Source organism: Pieris rapae, chromosome 12 (genome assembly GCF_905147795.1).
Source record: "Pieris rapae chromosome 12, ilPieRapa1.1, whole genome shotgun sequence".
Lineage (NCBI taxonomy): Eukaryota > Metazoa > Arthropoda > Insecta > Lepidoptera > Pieridae > Pieris > Pieris rapae.
In genome coordinates, this window is record NC_059520.1 from 9,588,508 (window position 1) to 9,605,788 (window position 17,281).

Consider the following 17,281-nt stretch of genomic DNA (forward strand, 5'->3'; position numbering starts at 1 on the left):
AGGTGGGCTTTTAAGGGCGGAGGGGTGTATTATTATTATTTTATATTTTATAAATTCAGTAGAGTATTGCTTAAAGATTTAGGAGGTCGTATCTAACAAAAACTTTAAAGTAAAACTTTATTTCAGATCACGTTAAATAAAATGTTAAATTCACTGTTGTCAAAAAGGCAATGTAGTTCTCACCCTTTCCTTGTGCGACCTGATGGGGCGAAACTCCAAGGGCAGCCAAGAATGGCTGGAACACCAAATGGGCATCCAGCAACATGAGAGATCCCTGAAGAGGATACAGGCTGCAGGCCGGAAAGGATTGCGCCACCACGCGAGGGTTCATCTTCATTGGTTTCTTACTTTTGGGTTCCTGTTAATTAATACTTTTATTAATCGACTTAAAACTTAATACTAGTCTCACAAAGATTTAATTATACGTAAAATACTTCAGATACCTTCACATTTTGTCTTTTACTTACAAACATTAACTGTTATTATATTTGGTAGTTCGTCTACTTTAAGCCCTGAGATAACAAACAGAAAGTTATGTACTTACTGATACTTCTTTTTTATTTTGTTAGGGGGCAAACGAGCATGAGAATCGCATCCACAGACTACATCACAGTCCATAGACTCACATTGCCAGAGCTTTATTTATTTTATTAAATTATAAGTTGCCGGCCTATTTACTCACCTTACTAAATTGACTACTGCATAGAATTTTGACAAATAGGAGAATTGTTTTACTTTTAAACCTTTCAATAAAATATGTAAAATAATTATAATAATACATAGCTTCAGTCTGTTCAAAATGCCTTTTATTTAAAAATGTTTTTAATACATACGACTTTAATAGGCTCCTGTTTGGCCATCCACTGGTAGAGGTCCTCTCTCGCGCGGTCAGCTGCTATATGGTCCTGACTGCCCTGAGAGTACAAGGATGGGTTGGAGCCTACCGTTGGGAGATCTTCCTTTAAGGTCCCATAATCTGTATATGAGATTTATATGTTTGAACGCAATAATTATAGTTTTATTAAAGTTAAAAGTTCTGGCTTCTAAACGTATAATTTTTTGTGCATTTATGAGGGAAAAGGTATATCTATAGTAAGAATACTAATAGTGGCTTCTCTAATGACAGAAAATACGAAGATTCAGCCACTTTCGATCAACAAATATAAACGTATTTCTAAAACGTTAAAATTTCATCAACACAAAAAAATATATTTTTGTAACAAATATATTTTTGTAACAAATATATTTTTTTATATATATTTATTTTATATATATATATATATATATTTTAATAGAAGGCAAACGGGCCGGAGGCTCACCTGATGTTAAGTGATACCGCCGCCCATGGACACTCACATAGCAAGTGCGTTGCCGGCCTTTCAGGTAATTTCAATCACATCAAAACCAATAAACGACGCCCCCCTTCACCATAAGACATGCGTATTAAGTGCACTTAATCACCTAAAAAGCAACCTTACACCCAGAAGACCCACACGAAAAAAGACGTTCGGAAGAAACGTAGATTAATTACAGCTACTGTTTCTCACCATGCGGTAACCATGGCAACAAGGGATGGCACGAAAAACATCGCATATGCCTTTATCAAGAAGTACTACTTGAAGACCTTTCCTGTTTAGTACTGTTTTTTTAATATTTATGGGGCCAGCGATAAAGTGGAAGGAAATTAGATTGTCTTCAAATCAGATGAGCGCCGGTTATTTTACGTATACTAAAGGCAGCAAAGTCTGACTCACTGGCAATGGCGTCGTCCTGGAATGGCGTCTTGCGCGAGAAAGGCAGAGACGGGAAGACAAGGCTCGCACGACTCGCTTGGGCCGCGCGCACTATACACATCCAATTGATTAAACAATTGTTTTATTATACGATGTTCTAGCGAAAGTTTATTAGCGTCTTAAGGAATCTTTATACTTCAGTACATTGTAATATTGATTTTATTAAGTACTTTCGATTAATTTTAATAATTATGCGGTGATGCCAACTCCTACAGGATGTAGATACAAACTCTATTATTAAGTTTTTGTTGTACGCTCGGTGTTAAGGAAATTTCGAATATGCACAAAAATACATTCCAGATATATATTTTTAATATTACAGCTTTTTTCATATTTCAGTAATAGACAAAGTTTCAGTTTATATTTAGTTTAGCTAGTCGAGTGGGGTTCTAGTATTCTAGTATAGTGTGTGTGTTTCTTCTTCAGGGTAGTTAAAATCACAAGTACCCCCAAAAACATCCCCCTCAAGAAATGTACCTCATATAAAACCCCTAGGACATCTCGATTCACTCTAATTTCGGGGAGGGGAAATCCCCAAGTTGGCATCACTGAATTGAAAATTTCAAAGTTTGGATGAACCATGTTTTGATCTAGAAATACTGTAGTTGTTTTCAGTTTAGATATTTTATTTATGCACATATAAGATATGTATATAGAACCTTTCCATACATCTTTCGTGTATAAAATTACACTAAAAGCGATTTTCCTTAAGAGGCATATAAACCTATACTAAAACACCGTATAGTAACAAATAAATGAATGAAAAAGTATGTATTTTACATAAAGGGAATTTTGTTAATTACATTAAAAGCATAGCAAAGTATTATTAATACATGCTTAGCAATTAACAACCCATGATAGTTAATAATTTAGATAATAGAGAAGTTATGAGAGCAAAAAAATATTAACCACACCAATAAAATCCGCAAACCATAAGCCACAACATAGAACAGATATTTTGTGAAGCTAGAAATAATAATACATTAAAATACTTTATTTTTAAATTTCTAGTTGTAGTAAAGGCAGTTGCATCCTTGTGTTTAACTTTATGAATTTTATTAAGTATTCGTATACTACATTCACAAGCCAATTGCATATCATTTTTATATGGGTGATTGTGCAGTTTTTTATTATTAGTCAATCTGAATTTACCACTTTCTTTGCTAATAATATTATTAATGTTTGTATAACAAAAACCAATCTTCACCAAGTTTTAAAGTACCAAAAATATCAGTGATTAAAAATTATGTGTGATGAAAATTGAAAAAAATTAAAATAGCTTCACAATATACGTATACGCAGTACGCACCAGACGGCGGCGTAGACGGGTAGGAGTGCGGGCGACATGCCGACCGCACCGACGCTTCACAAATCACAACACATTATTACTAATTTGTATTTTTAAATCATTTTTTTTTTTTTTTTTTATAGAACAGGGGGCAAACGGGCAGGAGGCTCACCTGATGTTAAGTGATACCGCCGCCCATGGACACCCTCAATGCCAGAGGGCTCGCGAGTGCGTTGCCGGCCTTTTAAGAATTGGTACGCTCTTTTCTTGAAGGACCCTAAGTCGAATTGGTTCGGAAAAATAGAACATTTTATAGAACATGTATATATTTAGAGATTAGTAGTATATTTGTAATTAGAACCGATATAAGAATTGTATCAACAATAGAAATATGATAAATGACGGGCAAAAGTATTTGCTTGAAGTTGCACAGAAACAGCTTTTATAATATCATCTAAATTGCTTATTTTCAAGCAATCTCTTGATAAACTAAGATCGTTATTCACATATTATATTTTTAGAAATACATAGTATGTTATTGCCTCATGCAGTATTAGTAACAAAATGAGTTTTATATCAATGAAGATAAGGTATAGATTCCAATACATACCCGGTAAGGCAGACGTCAATTTGTCTGCCTCCATGTTGAGAAGCAGACAGTTCTCATCAAGCCCTTCGTTGTCGAACTGGTATTCTTGCCAACCTTCTACCGAGTCCTGTAATATTGAAATATTTTAGAGTTTTCTTTAATACATTCCACCTATGTGTTCATCCAATTAGACTTAGAATCCTTCAAGAAAGTGCAATTGTGTGTGTGTTTTGTTATTTGCAATGTAGGCATTATTTAGTTATTTATAAACGTCGACTCTCAATAATTTGAAACGCAAGGCACCCGAAAAAAATTTCAAATTACCAAGAGTTCAAAATAACAAGCATTAGTAGTATTAAATATTTTTATTTACATTGTTTTTATTTCCAAAAAAACATATGTGCAATTCACACATGGTAGAAGTGAAACCTTCAAAAACATTTTTTTTATTATTAATCATATATAAATTAATCATTTTCCATTATCTAAATGTGTGTGTTCTTTTAAAACAGTATATTTTAATGATAAATTTTAATTTATAAGTTTAATATAAATTTTTAATTTGAGAAAAACTAAAACATCGAAAGTTTGAAATTCGATCAAATGAAAAAGCGGCAGTAAAGAGAGGTTGTATAATGCCTGCTATCTCATTTTCTCCCACGTTAAATCATATGATGAATTGATGTTTCTGTCTCTCTTTACCGCTGCATCCGGTTTGAAATCACGACGATTCGAAAGAAGTTTATCTATCTCATTTTCTCCCACGTTAAATCATATGAATTAATGTTTCTGTCTCTTTTTACTGTCGCTTTTTCGTTGCATCCGGTTTGAAATCACAACGATTCTAAAGAAGTTTCACTTCAAAAAGTTCAAAATATTTTTTGAGCGAGTAACTTCAAATAAACTTGGACCTCAAATAATTGCATGTTGTCGAGATACCTACAACTATATTTTACCGAGGGTTTTAATTAGCATTAATATAGTAATTTATCCACTATTTTTTGTCAAATTATCAAGAGTTCACCGTAGCAGGTCCGTATCTAGTCTGAAGCAATGTTGTACCTCGATTAAATCTGGCAAAGCAAACGTCACAGCAACTGGCTTCATGACTTTGCTCTTGTAGCTGTGCTCCAGAAGCAAGGGTGTGTAGAGAATGTTCTTCCATTGCCGAGTAAGTACTATCACTCCCTGAAATTTTGTATAATAAAGGTACTACGTTTTTAGGTCTAAGCCTCAGATTTCTGTATCTGTTTCATGATCATTTGTCAACTAAATAGGCAAGTAGGTGATCAGCCTCCTGTGCCTGACGCACGCCCTCGACCTTTTGGGTCTAAGCCAGTTTCCTCACGATGTTTTCTTTCACCTTCAAATGCGCACATAGAAAAAAATCCAATGGTGCACAGCCGAGGATCGAACCTACAACAGTCGCGCGATGAAGCCACTAGGACAACACTGCACTACATTTTTATACTGCTTAAATGTTTTCATTACATAATACATAATATGTAAGAACATCATACCTGTCGTAATGTAGACAGCGAGGGTAGATGCCTCTCGGCCAGGTCGGCTTGTACGGCGGCTGCATCAGCCTGCAGGGCGTATCTCAACAACACGGCGCACAATTGGAGGGATGGTTCTTCGCGCAATTGCTTCGCCATGGGCGTGTGACGACCATAGCGACTCTGAATAGTTTTATCAAGTTTGTGGTTTTCATTGAACAACTGTCTGACACGATTCGAACCACATAAGCGTTCTTGACTAAACAAACTCTTGATTAAGTATATACAATGAGCGCCCATGGGCGGCGGTATGACTTACTGTCAGGAGAGTTAGGTACTCTCCTGATGCAGATCAGGAGTCTTCAGAACTTTTGCCCAGTCATATTAAAAAACAAATAACAAAAGAAAAACTATTTCGTTGCGTGTGTCGCTAGATTGTGGTATTTCTCTTCATCATTAATCAAAAAAAGGATAGCTTGTGACATATACTTTAGACGGTGCAGTTTAAAGAAAGATTACCCCAGGGGGGTACCACACGTGGAGAATCCCCCTCTGGGCGTCCATCATCGGAACAATCAGTATCCGGTGGTGGATGCACAGGCTGCCCTTCGTATTCTGGGGTGGGCAAAAACTGCGCTCTAAACAAAACATCCAGTTCTAGTTTCAGGTTTCGATCTCGGGGCAAACGGAAGAATTCGCCGAAGGCAACCCCTTCCACGCTCACAGTGGACTTCACCAATGTTAGGGGGCTCAACTCAAACCTAAGCGCGGTTCACTTTCACCTTGAATCTGCGAAGCCGGCCTTATTCTTCCTCACTGAGACTCAGATATCCTCCCCGGCTGATACTTCTTACCTCTCCTACCCGGGGTACAAATTGGAACATTCATTTGTGCCGCGGGCGGGAGTTTGCGTGTACGTCAGAGAGGATATCTGTTCTCGTCGCCTCGGGACGCTTGAAGGAAGGGACCTATCTAACCTCTGGCTCCGCATAGACTGCGATGACCATCCGCGATTCTATGCGTGCCTGTATAGGTCCCATAGCGGAAATGACGAAACTGACCGACTCATCGAGCACATCCAAATGGCTACAGATTCCCTGCTTGAAAGGGTTCCTACCGCCGAAATCGTGATACTTGGCGATTTTAACGCCCACCATGCCGATTGGCTCGGCTCTGAAACCACCGATCACGCGGGAAGATCCTTTCACGACTTTGCCTACGACCTGACACAAATGGTCCCTGCGATTACGCGAATACCAGATGTGGACGGTCATAAACCCTCTTTGTTGGACCTTCTGCTGACTTCGCATCCGGAGAACTATCAAGTCTCCGTTGACCCGCCATTGGGTTCATCGGATCATTGTGTGGTCCGGAGTACTGTGCCATCTACGCGCCCTTCGCGGTCGCGCTTTTTGGGTTTTCGCCGTATTTGGCACTACAAGTCAGCAGATTGGGACGGGATGCGGTCTTTCTTTGCGTCCTACCCTTGGGGGCCTATTTGGTTTTCGTCTGAAGCTCCAGATTCCGTCGCTGCCTCTGTCGCCGAAGTGGTTCTGCAGGGAATGGAACTCTTTATTCCTTTTTCTGCGGTGCCGATCGGTGGCAAGTCTCAGCCCTGGTTTAAGCGTTCTTGCAAGACAGCCTCGCGTCGAAAGCGAGAATGCTTTAAGGCATGGGCAGAAGCGGCGAAATCTCGTGATGCTAATACCAGCGAACTCAAAAAAGCATATAACTCAGCCTCCAGGTCCTTCAAACGGGAAATCACTAAAGCAAAGTCAGAGCACATTGCCAGATTTGGCGAGAGATTGGCCCAACTCCCTTCGGGGACTCGAGCCTTCTGGTCTCTAGCCAAAGCTGTCCAAGGGAATTTTTGTCAGCCCTCCATTCCACCATTGCACAGGGAGGATGACTCGCTGGCCCACACTGCGAAGGAGAAGGCCGACCTTTTAGGCTGTCTCTTCGCGTCCAACTCGACTTTGGATGACCGAGGGAGATCACCACCGAGCATTTCACGGTGTGATTCTTCGATGCCGGAAGTTACATTCCGGCAACGTGCTGTCCGTAAAGCATTATCTTCCTTGGACATACATAAGTCGAGCGGGCCGGATGGTATTCCTCCAATTGTGCTGCGTACTTGTGCTCCTGAGTTGGCTCCGGTCTTAACGCGCCTTTTCCGGTACCTGTACTCGCTTGGCACTGTCCCGGAGTGCTGGAAGATCGCATCGATACATCCGATCCCTAAAAAAGGCGATCGCTCCGATCCGTCCAACTATCGCCCAATAGCGATAACCTCCTTGTTCTCCAAAATAATGGAATCCATTATTAATTGCCAGCTCCTGGAGTATCTGGAGGGCCACCAGCTGATAAGTGACTCTCAGTACGGCTTTCGTCGTGGTCGTTCGGCTGGTGACCTTCTTGTATACCTTACGCATAGATGGGCGGAGGCAATTGAGTCCAAGGGGGAGGCCCTAGCGGTTAGTTTGGACATAGCGAAAGCCTTCGATCGGGTGTGGCACAGAGCACTGCTCTCGAAGCTTCCAGCCTATGGGCTTCCCGAGAAATTATGCGATTGGATCTCCAGCTTTCTGGCCGATCGGAGCATCAAGGTCGTCATCGACGGAGCATGTTCCGACCTTAAACCCGTGAACGCTGGGGTCCCACAAGGCTGTGTTTTATCCCCGACCCTGTTTCTTCTGCATATCAATGATATGTTGCAACTTAGCAACATTCACTGCTATGCGGATGACAGCACTGGGGACACTCTTTACACTGGCCGGGCAAGTATTTCTCGGGCAGATGTCGATGAGTACCGGAACAAACTTGTGTCTGAAGTAGAAACCCTACTACGTGGAGTCTCTGACTGGGGCAGACTAAACCTAGTCCAATTTAACCCCAAAAAGACACAAGTTTGCGCGTTTTCCGCTAAAAAAACACCCTTTGTCGCTACTCCTCTTTTCGAAAACACTCTCCTTAAAGCCACAGCCAGCATTGGAATACTTGGCGTTGACATATCGAACGACGTTCAGTTTCGCGGTCACTTGGAGGGAAAGGCAAAATTAGCCTCCAAAAAGCTCGGTGTGCTCAGCAGGGCGAGACGGTACTTCACTCCGGGCCACCGCTTGCAACTATATAAAGCGCAAATTCGGCCCCACATGGAGTACTGTTCCCACCTTTGGGCGGGTGCTCCCCAGTACCAGCTTCTTCCACTTGACCGTATTCAACGAAGAGCGGTTCGAATCGTTGACGACCAAAATCTCTCCAAGCGGCTTGATCCTTTGGCGTTGCGTAGAGATGTGGGGTCTCTCTGCATCTTCTACCGCATTTACCATGGAGAGTGTTCAGAGGAGTTGTTCGGATTAATACCTGCAGCTGAGTTTCATCATCGGACGTCGAGGCAGAATACGAAATTCCACCCGTATCACCTCGACGTCCGCCGTTCCACAACTGCGCGTTTTTCCAGGCAGTTTTTGCCGCGCACCACCACTCTGTGGAACCAGCTGCCAACTGAAGTATTTCCGAACCAATTCGACTTAGGGTCCTTCAAGAAAAGAGCGTACCAATTCTTAAAAGGCCGGCAACGCACTCGCGAGCCCTCTGGCATTGAGGGTGTCCATGGGCGGCGGTATCACTTAACATCAGGTGAGCCTCCTGCCCGTTTGCCCCCTGTTCTATAAAAAAAAAAAAAAAAAAAAAAATGTCACGAGCTATTCTATATATAGTCCCGAAATGGGTCGAATTTGTCCATTTTTCGGTGATTTTTTAAGTAGCAACACCTATGTCAGAATTCTACGGAATTAAAGACCAGAGTATAAATATATACATGTCTCAAGTCTTTCTAGACCTACCTTGGGTAAAGTATGATTAGGAGCACGGTCAAGAGCTGAAGCCATGAGGCTAGCGGCTGTCGCTGCTAGGCGTCTGGCGCGTGCCCGATACATACTGACGACGCGGATGCCAAGACGATTGCATGGATTCATCCAAGCGTTGATAGCAGGTGACGCTGTGCTCAGCAGGTTCCAGTCCAATCTGGATATTTTGTATCGTGTTACAAATTATTAAAAAATGGCGATGGTCTGGAAACCTCAAATTATAAAAATATATTTTATGGGAGCAAACGACCTGGGGTTAACTGATGTCAAGTGATACCACCACCCGTAGACAACTTGAAGACCCTAAGACAAATTGGTTCGGAAATACTTCAGCTGGTTTCATAGTGGTGGTGCGCAGCGAAACTGACTCAAAAAAACGCTCAGTTGTAGTACGACTGAAGTAAGTCTGATGATGAAACTTAGTTGTAGGTATTAGTCCGAACAACTCCTCTGAACACTCTCCTCGGGAAAAGCGGTAGAAGATGCTGAGATACCTCACATCTCAACCCATAGCGTATGAACTCATAATCTTGACCTTGGCTTGACCGATTTGAATAATTTTTTTGTATCCGTTTGGGTAACCCCTGGGTGGTTTAGATTCACTAATCTAGGTTATTTAAACACCTTATTATATTAATCTTTTCATCATTGCATGTGTTCGTAATTAGATTTCTAAACGACACATTTTGATTACAGTTTAAGTGGAGTCGAGACTAATTTACATTATTAAGGGCCTGTTTCACAATGTATGGATAAAGTGCCAAATAGCTATGCAACACATAAATTATTCGAAAGATAAAAGTTCCAAATAAGATACTTCGAATTTCATGACGTATAGCGCTATCTGACAGTCGTGAAACGCAAAAATACTATTTATCATACCAATAAGTAATAAATAGCTTATTTGGAACTTATCCATACATTGTGAAACAGGCCCTTAATATACTTTTTGTAGTGTGTACAGGACAACATATGTCAACACTGCTAGTGTCTTATACATTTGAACAACCAACTCAACTATTATTTTTTCAAAGGATTCAGATAATACGCCATTTGCATTGTATTTACGCGTGCTTATTTATATATTTATTTTATATATTAAGAATTATTATGATATTACCTCGTATAATCAATCTTCTTCGTTATCGGAGTCCTGGGCGGGGCGGCGAAATTGAACCAAACCACTTTCAGGTCAATGGCACACGACGACGTATTCCCATTATCCTTGGCTGGAACTAATGTCGTACAACTGTCATTCGAGGGCTCCTCAGGCCCTGGAGTAGTCGGCTCAGGGGGAGGTGGAACGGGAGGAGGTTGAGTAGTTCCCAAATTGGGGGTGCTAGGCTTCGAATTAGACTCCCGTTTCTTAAACAACTCTTCGAAACCGGACGTCCGGATCCCTTTTGACTTTTCCTTTTCTGGTTTTGTCTCTTCTGCCGATTTCACGGATTCTCTACAACTTTCGCTGTCAGGACGCGGCTTTTTATCCTCGTTCGGCTTGTGTGCTGCAGAATGGTTGGAGACCTTCACCGAGACACCTTCCAATCCACATTCGAACATAATGTAACCTATGGAATTCTCTTTCTGACCTTCTGGAGGTCCATTTTGCGGAAGCTGGAAGTCAAAGTGTTTGTGAAGAGTTAGTCATACTTAAAGAGAAATGTGTATAGGTTATATATCAGAGAATGCCTGGATTGGCAGGAAATATAGTATTGTCTTTTATTACCCTAACTTTTAAATTCAAAGAAAACGCTTATTTAACGGATTGTACTTCGGGGAAATAAATCATTAAATAGACTTTCAACACCTCTTGTTTTCAGTCACCGTGACCACGTACGCTGTAAAGCACGCGTAACGTCTCGATAAATTTAAAAATATGTAAAATTATATAAAATTCTTATAAATATTGGGATAAAAAAACGTTACGATGGGGGGGCGGGGATTGAATTATATTATGCTTATTTCTAATATTTTCGACTTTCTGATACTGTACGTTACATAAATGGCAACTTTTAGGTTAAATGGGTAACAAAATATTTTACTAAGGGGTACAGAAAAATGTTACGGCGCGTTACATGGAGGGGTGGGGGGGGTGGCCAAGAATCTCCAAACATTTTGTGCCGTAATAGTGACGATATATTTCTCTGACGTATATACTTACAGTAGGATCGCATCCTCTAGAACTATCGATTCTCACGAATTTGAAGGCAACTTTAGAATGCTGACAAGGGATCCCTGTTATCGTTGCGTCTTTCAATTGTGACGATTCGTTACGAATACGCCGTAACTGCCCGTGTACTTTACCTGAAATATACCAACTCTTTAGAATGAAGAACACAACAAAATTTGCCTTGTTACCATAGCGCTTCTGAAGACCTATAGGCACCAGCACTCTCACAAAGATGATTAATGCCTGCAGCACGTCAACCAGTAATGCAATATTGTGAAGAGGCAAATTAATCTTCAATAATGTATGATTGGCCTAGTGACTTCAGCAAGTGTGCGACTCTCATCCCTGAGGTCGTAGGTTTAATCTCAGGTTGTGTATTAAAGGACTTTCTTTCTATGGGCACATTTAACATTTGCTCGAACGGTGAAGGAAAGCGTCTTGGGGTAACCGGCTTGCCTTGACCCAAAAGAGGCTGACAATGAATTCCATAAAACAGATACAAAAATCTGAAGCCCAGACCTAAAATCTTGTAACGACACTGACTTATTTAATTTTATCATTATAAGTATATTAATATTATTCCTATTAAAAAAAAAACAAAAATGTGAAACTATCCAGAACTCGCAAAACACATAAAAATTATGCAAGCCGATTTCGAATCTGCAAAAACATACTTTGGTATCATTCTTAGATTCCAACTAACACAGACACAACGCACACTTATAACTGTCAAATAAAGAGTTTACTATACGCACACATGCATCCATATATGTACTCAACATTCACGAATACTTAAACAACCATATTTCTGTCATGAAAATTTTATTATTATTAAAAGAAGATTCTTACCAACATTGAGCGTTATGTTTGTATCCTCACACTGCTGCTGAGAACTTTCAATGAAAACTGGTTCTCCCTTTTCCGGTCCTCTCTTGCGACCAGCCGCTTGAGATATTAAGGCCCTCGGACCCTTCATGATACCAAAAGACTTCTTACTACCTAACGCCCGTAAGGTCGGTCTGTAGTACAGCTGTATCGACTCCAATGTCTTTCTGGAACTGACATATTTAGCCACAATATTCTCCATGGAAACCCCAAACAGCGACACGCAAGTCAAATCCTGGATATTATCCAAAGCAGAGAAGGAAATCATATCTTCAACTACCGATGATTGAATGAAAATCACGTTCACTTTTGGTACAGTAACCGTTGCTTGGATTTGAGTATTTATTGTTTCTTCATATACGTTTGATTGAGGTATCGTGGCCAGCTTACATTTATCATCTTTATCTATAATGATACTGGATTCGTTCCGGGCTTGCATCTGCGGCAGCCAGTTGAGTACGTGTTGCTTTTGCTTCAGGACGTTTGAAGATTCAACTGAAGATATGCACAAAAGCCTCAAGTGATTTATAACTGTGATCGGGTGTACGTTGGCCAGTACTGGCGTGATTGATTCAACAAATTTCTGCGTACTTTCTAGCACCAGCGGGGTTAGCATCACGTCTATTTCGCCGCGAAGTCGGACAAATAAGCCATCTTTACTATCACTTGACGTGGTTAGCGTAGACGGTGTGCTTTTATCGTTACTTTCTTGGTTATCTTGCGTGTTCTGCTGCAAGTCCCACCACGACAGTGGGTAGGGATGGGTCTTTATTTGGGAATTGAAATGGGGCGGTAAATTGGCGTAAGGTCCATGCAGATTCTGATTGCTTTGATTGCTCTTCGATATCAGTTTTAAAATATTAACTTTCCCTACAGTTTCAAAATTAGGCAAATACTTTTGGCCGACATATACCAGAGAACCATCTTCAGCTCTCTTAAAAAGGGGTAAGGTAAATAGATCATTGCCACACGGCAAAGAGCAAGACGACCAATTGACACATTTATATTGAGGCAAGTTGTTCATATAACTCGACATGAGCAATGGGGAATCAACTATCGGCTTATTTGTTTGCATATGAAGGTTCACTAGAGTCATATCTTCTTGGGAAGAAATCGCCGATATAAATGAGGTCGATGAAACGGATCCGCTTTCGGAATCCGGTTGAACTCCACTTATCGTGCTGATGTTATCAGGTCCATCTCTCATCTCCGATCTAGGAATTGATCCAGTCCATTTATCCGTCGGAACATCGTTAATTGCGTATGAATGTTTGTCTCGTGGATTGCTGTGTCGACTACCGAATGAATGCTTTAAGCTGGACGAGCGACTTGGGAACATATCTTCATCAGCCGAGAAGAATGCTTCAGAATGGTTCTCACTTGTGATCGACATAGTTCTTTGAACTTGAAGAGGCGTAGGCTCATCGGGATGATGTTGAGAGTTGAGCGAGTAGTGAGATTCTGATACGGCAACATTTCTTGGAGGCACTTTTGGTACTGTAAAGTGATCGTCACCTTGAATATGATGTCTTTTACTTGCAATGTTTGGGCTATCTTTTACTACACAGCTTAACGCCAACTTAGAGTCTGATACACTGCTTTCTAGCTGAGGTACGGTGAGTATCGTTTTGTTTAATTTAGAGTCACTATCAATTTTCGAACTGCCTAATGGGGCTGACGAATCCACCAGACGAGCATATGGAACATCGCTTTTTGTGCTTGATACTAAAACGTTATTGCTTCCTTTATTGACGCTAGTGTACGAAAATCTTCGTGTTAAGCTTCGACGTTCGGCTGTTTGTGGTGATTTATTGATAATTTGTGGGAGCGGCGAAGGTACCAGCATCGAGACATTTGTTGGTTGTAAGCATACATTTAAACTGTTATAAGGCGGTGTATGGAATACCAACTGACCGGGATTTAAGAGGCTCTGCCCGTAGCCGTATTCCCCGGGAATTGTTTCTATCACATTGAACATTGCTATATTGACGCCATCGTTAATATCTGCAGGACTAGGTTTGAAGAAGTTGGTTCCGTTTCTATTCGAACCAAAAAATGCACATCCACCATTGCAGCCGCACTGGGAGCCCTTTCCATCGTTGGGCCAAAGGAACCACAATCGTTTAAATTTTTCGTCGTGCATTTTTAGAAACTTCTGTTGGACCAAGTGAATGTTTTTAGGGCTTTGTGGTAATGATGATGCGGCCTCTATCAGCACGGGACCCAGAGCCATGGAACCGACGCCCACCCAATTCTCACTTTCCGGTAATTTACTTTGGCTATTGTTACTACCGTTTGAATTATGATGGGTGTTCGTTTGCATGTTTGTTTGTGTGTAGAGAGCGAGTTTGATATTGGGAAGCAGGCCCGTTATACCTGTCCCGCATCCTGAGCCATGTAAATTGCAGAATGACAATCGAATCGGGGAAATCCACGATTGTAGAGTTGTATTTGAATCGGCAATATACAAATCTACAAGGTCTACCGCAACTCGTATCATTTTGTATTTAATTTCGTTTGGAGTCGGGCATCTATATCTCAACGGAATATCGGTTTCGGGGCAAAGAACGTTATTGAGTCCGTGATGGCACTGCTTAACGGAATTTGGTGGTATTAATTCATTTTCATTGTCACAAATGAGTAGTAAGAACGTCTCTAATGAGGAAACCACTTGATACAGCTGCGGTAATGTCATTCGACCGGTCAGTTGCCCTAGCTGAAGTTCCATCATCCAGGCATACTCAACGGTCTCATCTTCTATCCCACGATTAGTATCACTGAAGAATCCGTTTCCCCTCAGCTGAAACGATGATAACATCATATGGCCTTGTTGTAGCGCACTTGAATTCGTATTACCGTTTACATTGGGCCGTGACAGATTATTTGCAGATATTAAAATTGACGGACTCAATAGAAGTTGAAGCTTTGTTTCTCTAAACTTCTTGTCCATTTCAAAACCGAACCTTTCTATGAGTACCACGGGACAGGTTGGTTCATTTTCACTGCAATTTTTTACAAGATGCGCCTGAATATCGTGTATTATTATGGAGACTGTGACGTCCAATGGTCGGCACTTTCTTGGATCGAACGGACCTTTGCTCGAATCGGTGGAATCATCCATAGAAATTTCAGAGTGTTGGTTAATACTGCTTCTATCATTTAACTTCGTAGCGTTATCGCTTGCCCAGTAGTAAGTGCCAGTTGTAGGTGCTTTTTGCATATCCGTGAATGTCTGATCTTCGCCGAATATGTTTTCCAATAAGTTCATGAAACTTGTGATAATCGTCCCATAGGCCAGAAGAACTGATGGACCAACTTCCAATTCAACACTGACTTTATCAGGGGCCAGGGTTGTTCTATCGAAATTACTCCCGTCCATAGCCCAATTTAATTGCGGCTGCTTTCGTATTCTGGGTATCCTCATGGGAGATAGAAGAATCTCTTCCTTTTCTGGTGTGGTTATGTCCGCCTGGGGTTCTGGACCGAGTGGTGGTATTGGATGGTAGTTATATCGCACGCTCAAGGCTACAATTGGGACCGACCAACAATCCACCCAACCTTGAGATTTGACGCATTTCCTTCGCCATTTTGATGCTCTTAACCGACTTGGGACTAACTTCATATTCTTGTCAATTGATAAGAGAAGTAACCTTGATGTGTTCACTTCAGGCAAGTATAAACTCATATCGACTGCTTCCCCTTGCACCCATATTTTTAACGGGATAACATCAGGAAGGAAATCTACAAATGGAAGATCGAATGACACATCTAGAAGATCACCACAAAACGCGACGTGATTGTTTTCTTGGTTAGTAGAACTGCAGTCGATCCAATTATGCTGATTACTTACAGTGACCACTTCGCACTCTTTGAGCAGAAGTGATATTTTCCATGTATAAGGTACAAAATGCAGAATATCAGGTCGTGCCTTGCTCGCCCAATCATTGGTCAGGTCTTGGAAGAAATCTATATGTGTGTAGACAAAATGGGCAGTGGCTTTGCAACCGGTCAAAGACAGTTGCCAGCACTGATGATGATTCCAAACAAGCGGATAATGGCATTTCACAGTGTACTCCAAAGTTTCACTTTCAGCTAAACTTCTATACTGCAAACTCGTTGTCGCTTCCAGATGCAGGAGTTGACCAGTTATTTTCGTCGTGAATCCATCTTGCAGCACTATCCAAGGCAATGTTACTTCAAGATAAGAACCAGCACCTATGTTGATATGTACGGCATTCGTTTCTTTATTTTTCGTGAACAGAATATCAATTGTCGCTTCGTTAAGTGTAGATAGACGTATATCGAAAGACTGCATTTGTCTTCTATCCCCTGCCTTCGGTTGTGGAGTAACTTCTAAATTTTTATAATTAGGTGGAAAGAAAAATTTGAACAAATTGTCTCGTTGTCTATCGGCCCACGGACCGTAACTAAAGTCGGTACCTTTACCACATTTAATATCAACGCCCCATATTGGAGGTGCTGACTCTACAATATCACCATTTGCTAACTGTAATAATACTGGTGCTTCAGGAACTAAACCAGGCTCGTCCATATAGAAATATACTTCGATGTAGTTTGAGCTCATGACGACGAAACCCTCGCCCATGTATCGAGGAGGTTCATCAACCATTGATGTGTAGTTTGGACTTGGAGCAAGAATCACTTTACAGTTCTCAGCTTTCGCTTTGACAAAATGCATAAGGTGATCTAAGCTTGATGCAGGTGGCTTCGTACTATACATTAAGTGTGCTTCTTCTACACCTATAGATAATGTTGTTGGTACTAAGCGATTGCCGAAGACAACTCTACCAGTACAAATATCTATTTTTATAACTGGGATGAGATCGCGCCAAGTTCTCGCCATTGCTGCTTCAGACCTCACTGCTTCCTGAGCCCGACGTCTTTTTTCATTAGCATCATTCATGGCTTTATCTTGGTCAGTGGAGTCGTCGTCGTGTGGCTGTTTAATGAGAGGATCTAAACCAAATATCTTTTCCAACTCGTGGTAGAGGTCGCATCTATTATAAACATGTAATTCAAAGCCATTCAACATTATAGAGAGGCGGGTGTCAGAATGAGAGAGATCTGAAAAATTTGAAATTAATTTTTTTAAGTTTGACGTTACAGCTTGTGTATGTAGCATTTTTTTCAGTGATATATTCAAACTTCTGAGCATTCTACATGAAAA

The 17,281-nt window shown here is 41.0% G+C and overlaps 1 protein-coding gene across 3 annotated transcripts in view; it reads right to left on the reverse strand.

Moving 5' to 3' along the window:
• The window catches only part of LOC110997813 (transmembrane protein KIAA1109), a 48,504-nt gene that overhangs the window by 29,858 nt on the left and 1,365 nt on the right, over positions 1-17,281 (reverse strand). The window contains exons 4-14 of one of the 3 annotated variants that reach the window (XM_045630326.1): positions 12,058-17,178; positions 11,200-11,342; positions 10,159-10,652; positions 9,015-9,195; positions 5,191-5,352; positions 4,733-4,858; positions 3,692-3,797; positions 3,103-3,156; positions 1,755-1,844; positions 834-976; positions 184-358 (exon numbers count right to left, since the gene is read on the reverse strand). In XM_045630326.1, coding sequence (XP_045486282.1) covers positions 184-358; positions 834-976; positions 1,755-1,844; positions 3,103-3,156; positions 3,692-3,797; positions 4,733-4,858; positions 5,191-5,352; positions 9,015-9,195; positions 10,159-10,652; positions 11,200-11,342; positions 12,058-17,178 — 6,795 coding nt within the window. The remainder of the gene's footprint in view (positions 1-183; positions 359-833; positions 977-1,754; positions 1,845-3,102; positions 3,157-3,691; positions 3,798-4,732; positions 4,859-5,190; positions 5,353-9,014; positions 9,196-10,158; positions 10,653-11,199; positions 11,343-12,057; positions 17,179-17,281) is intronic. The other 2 variants (XM_045630327.1, XM_045630328.1) reach the window with 2 other exon arrangements.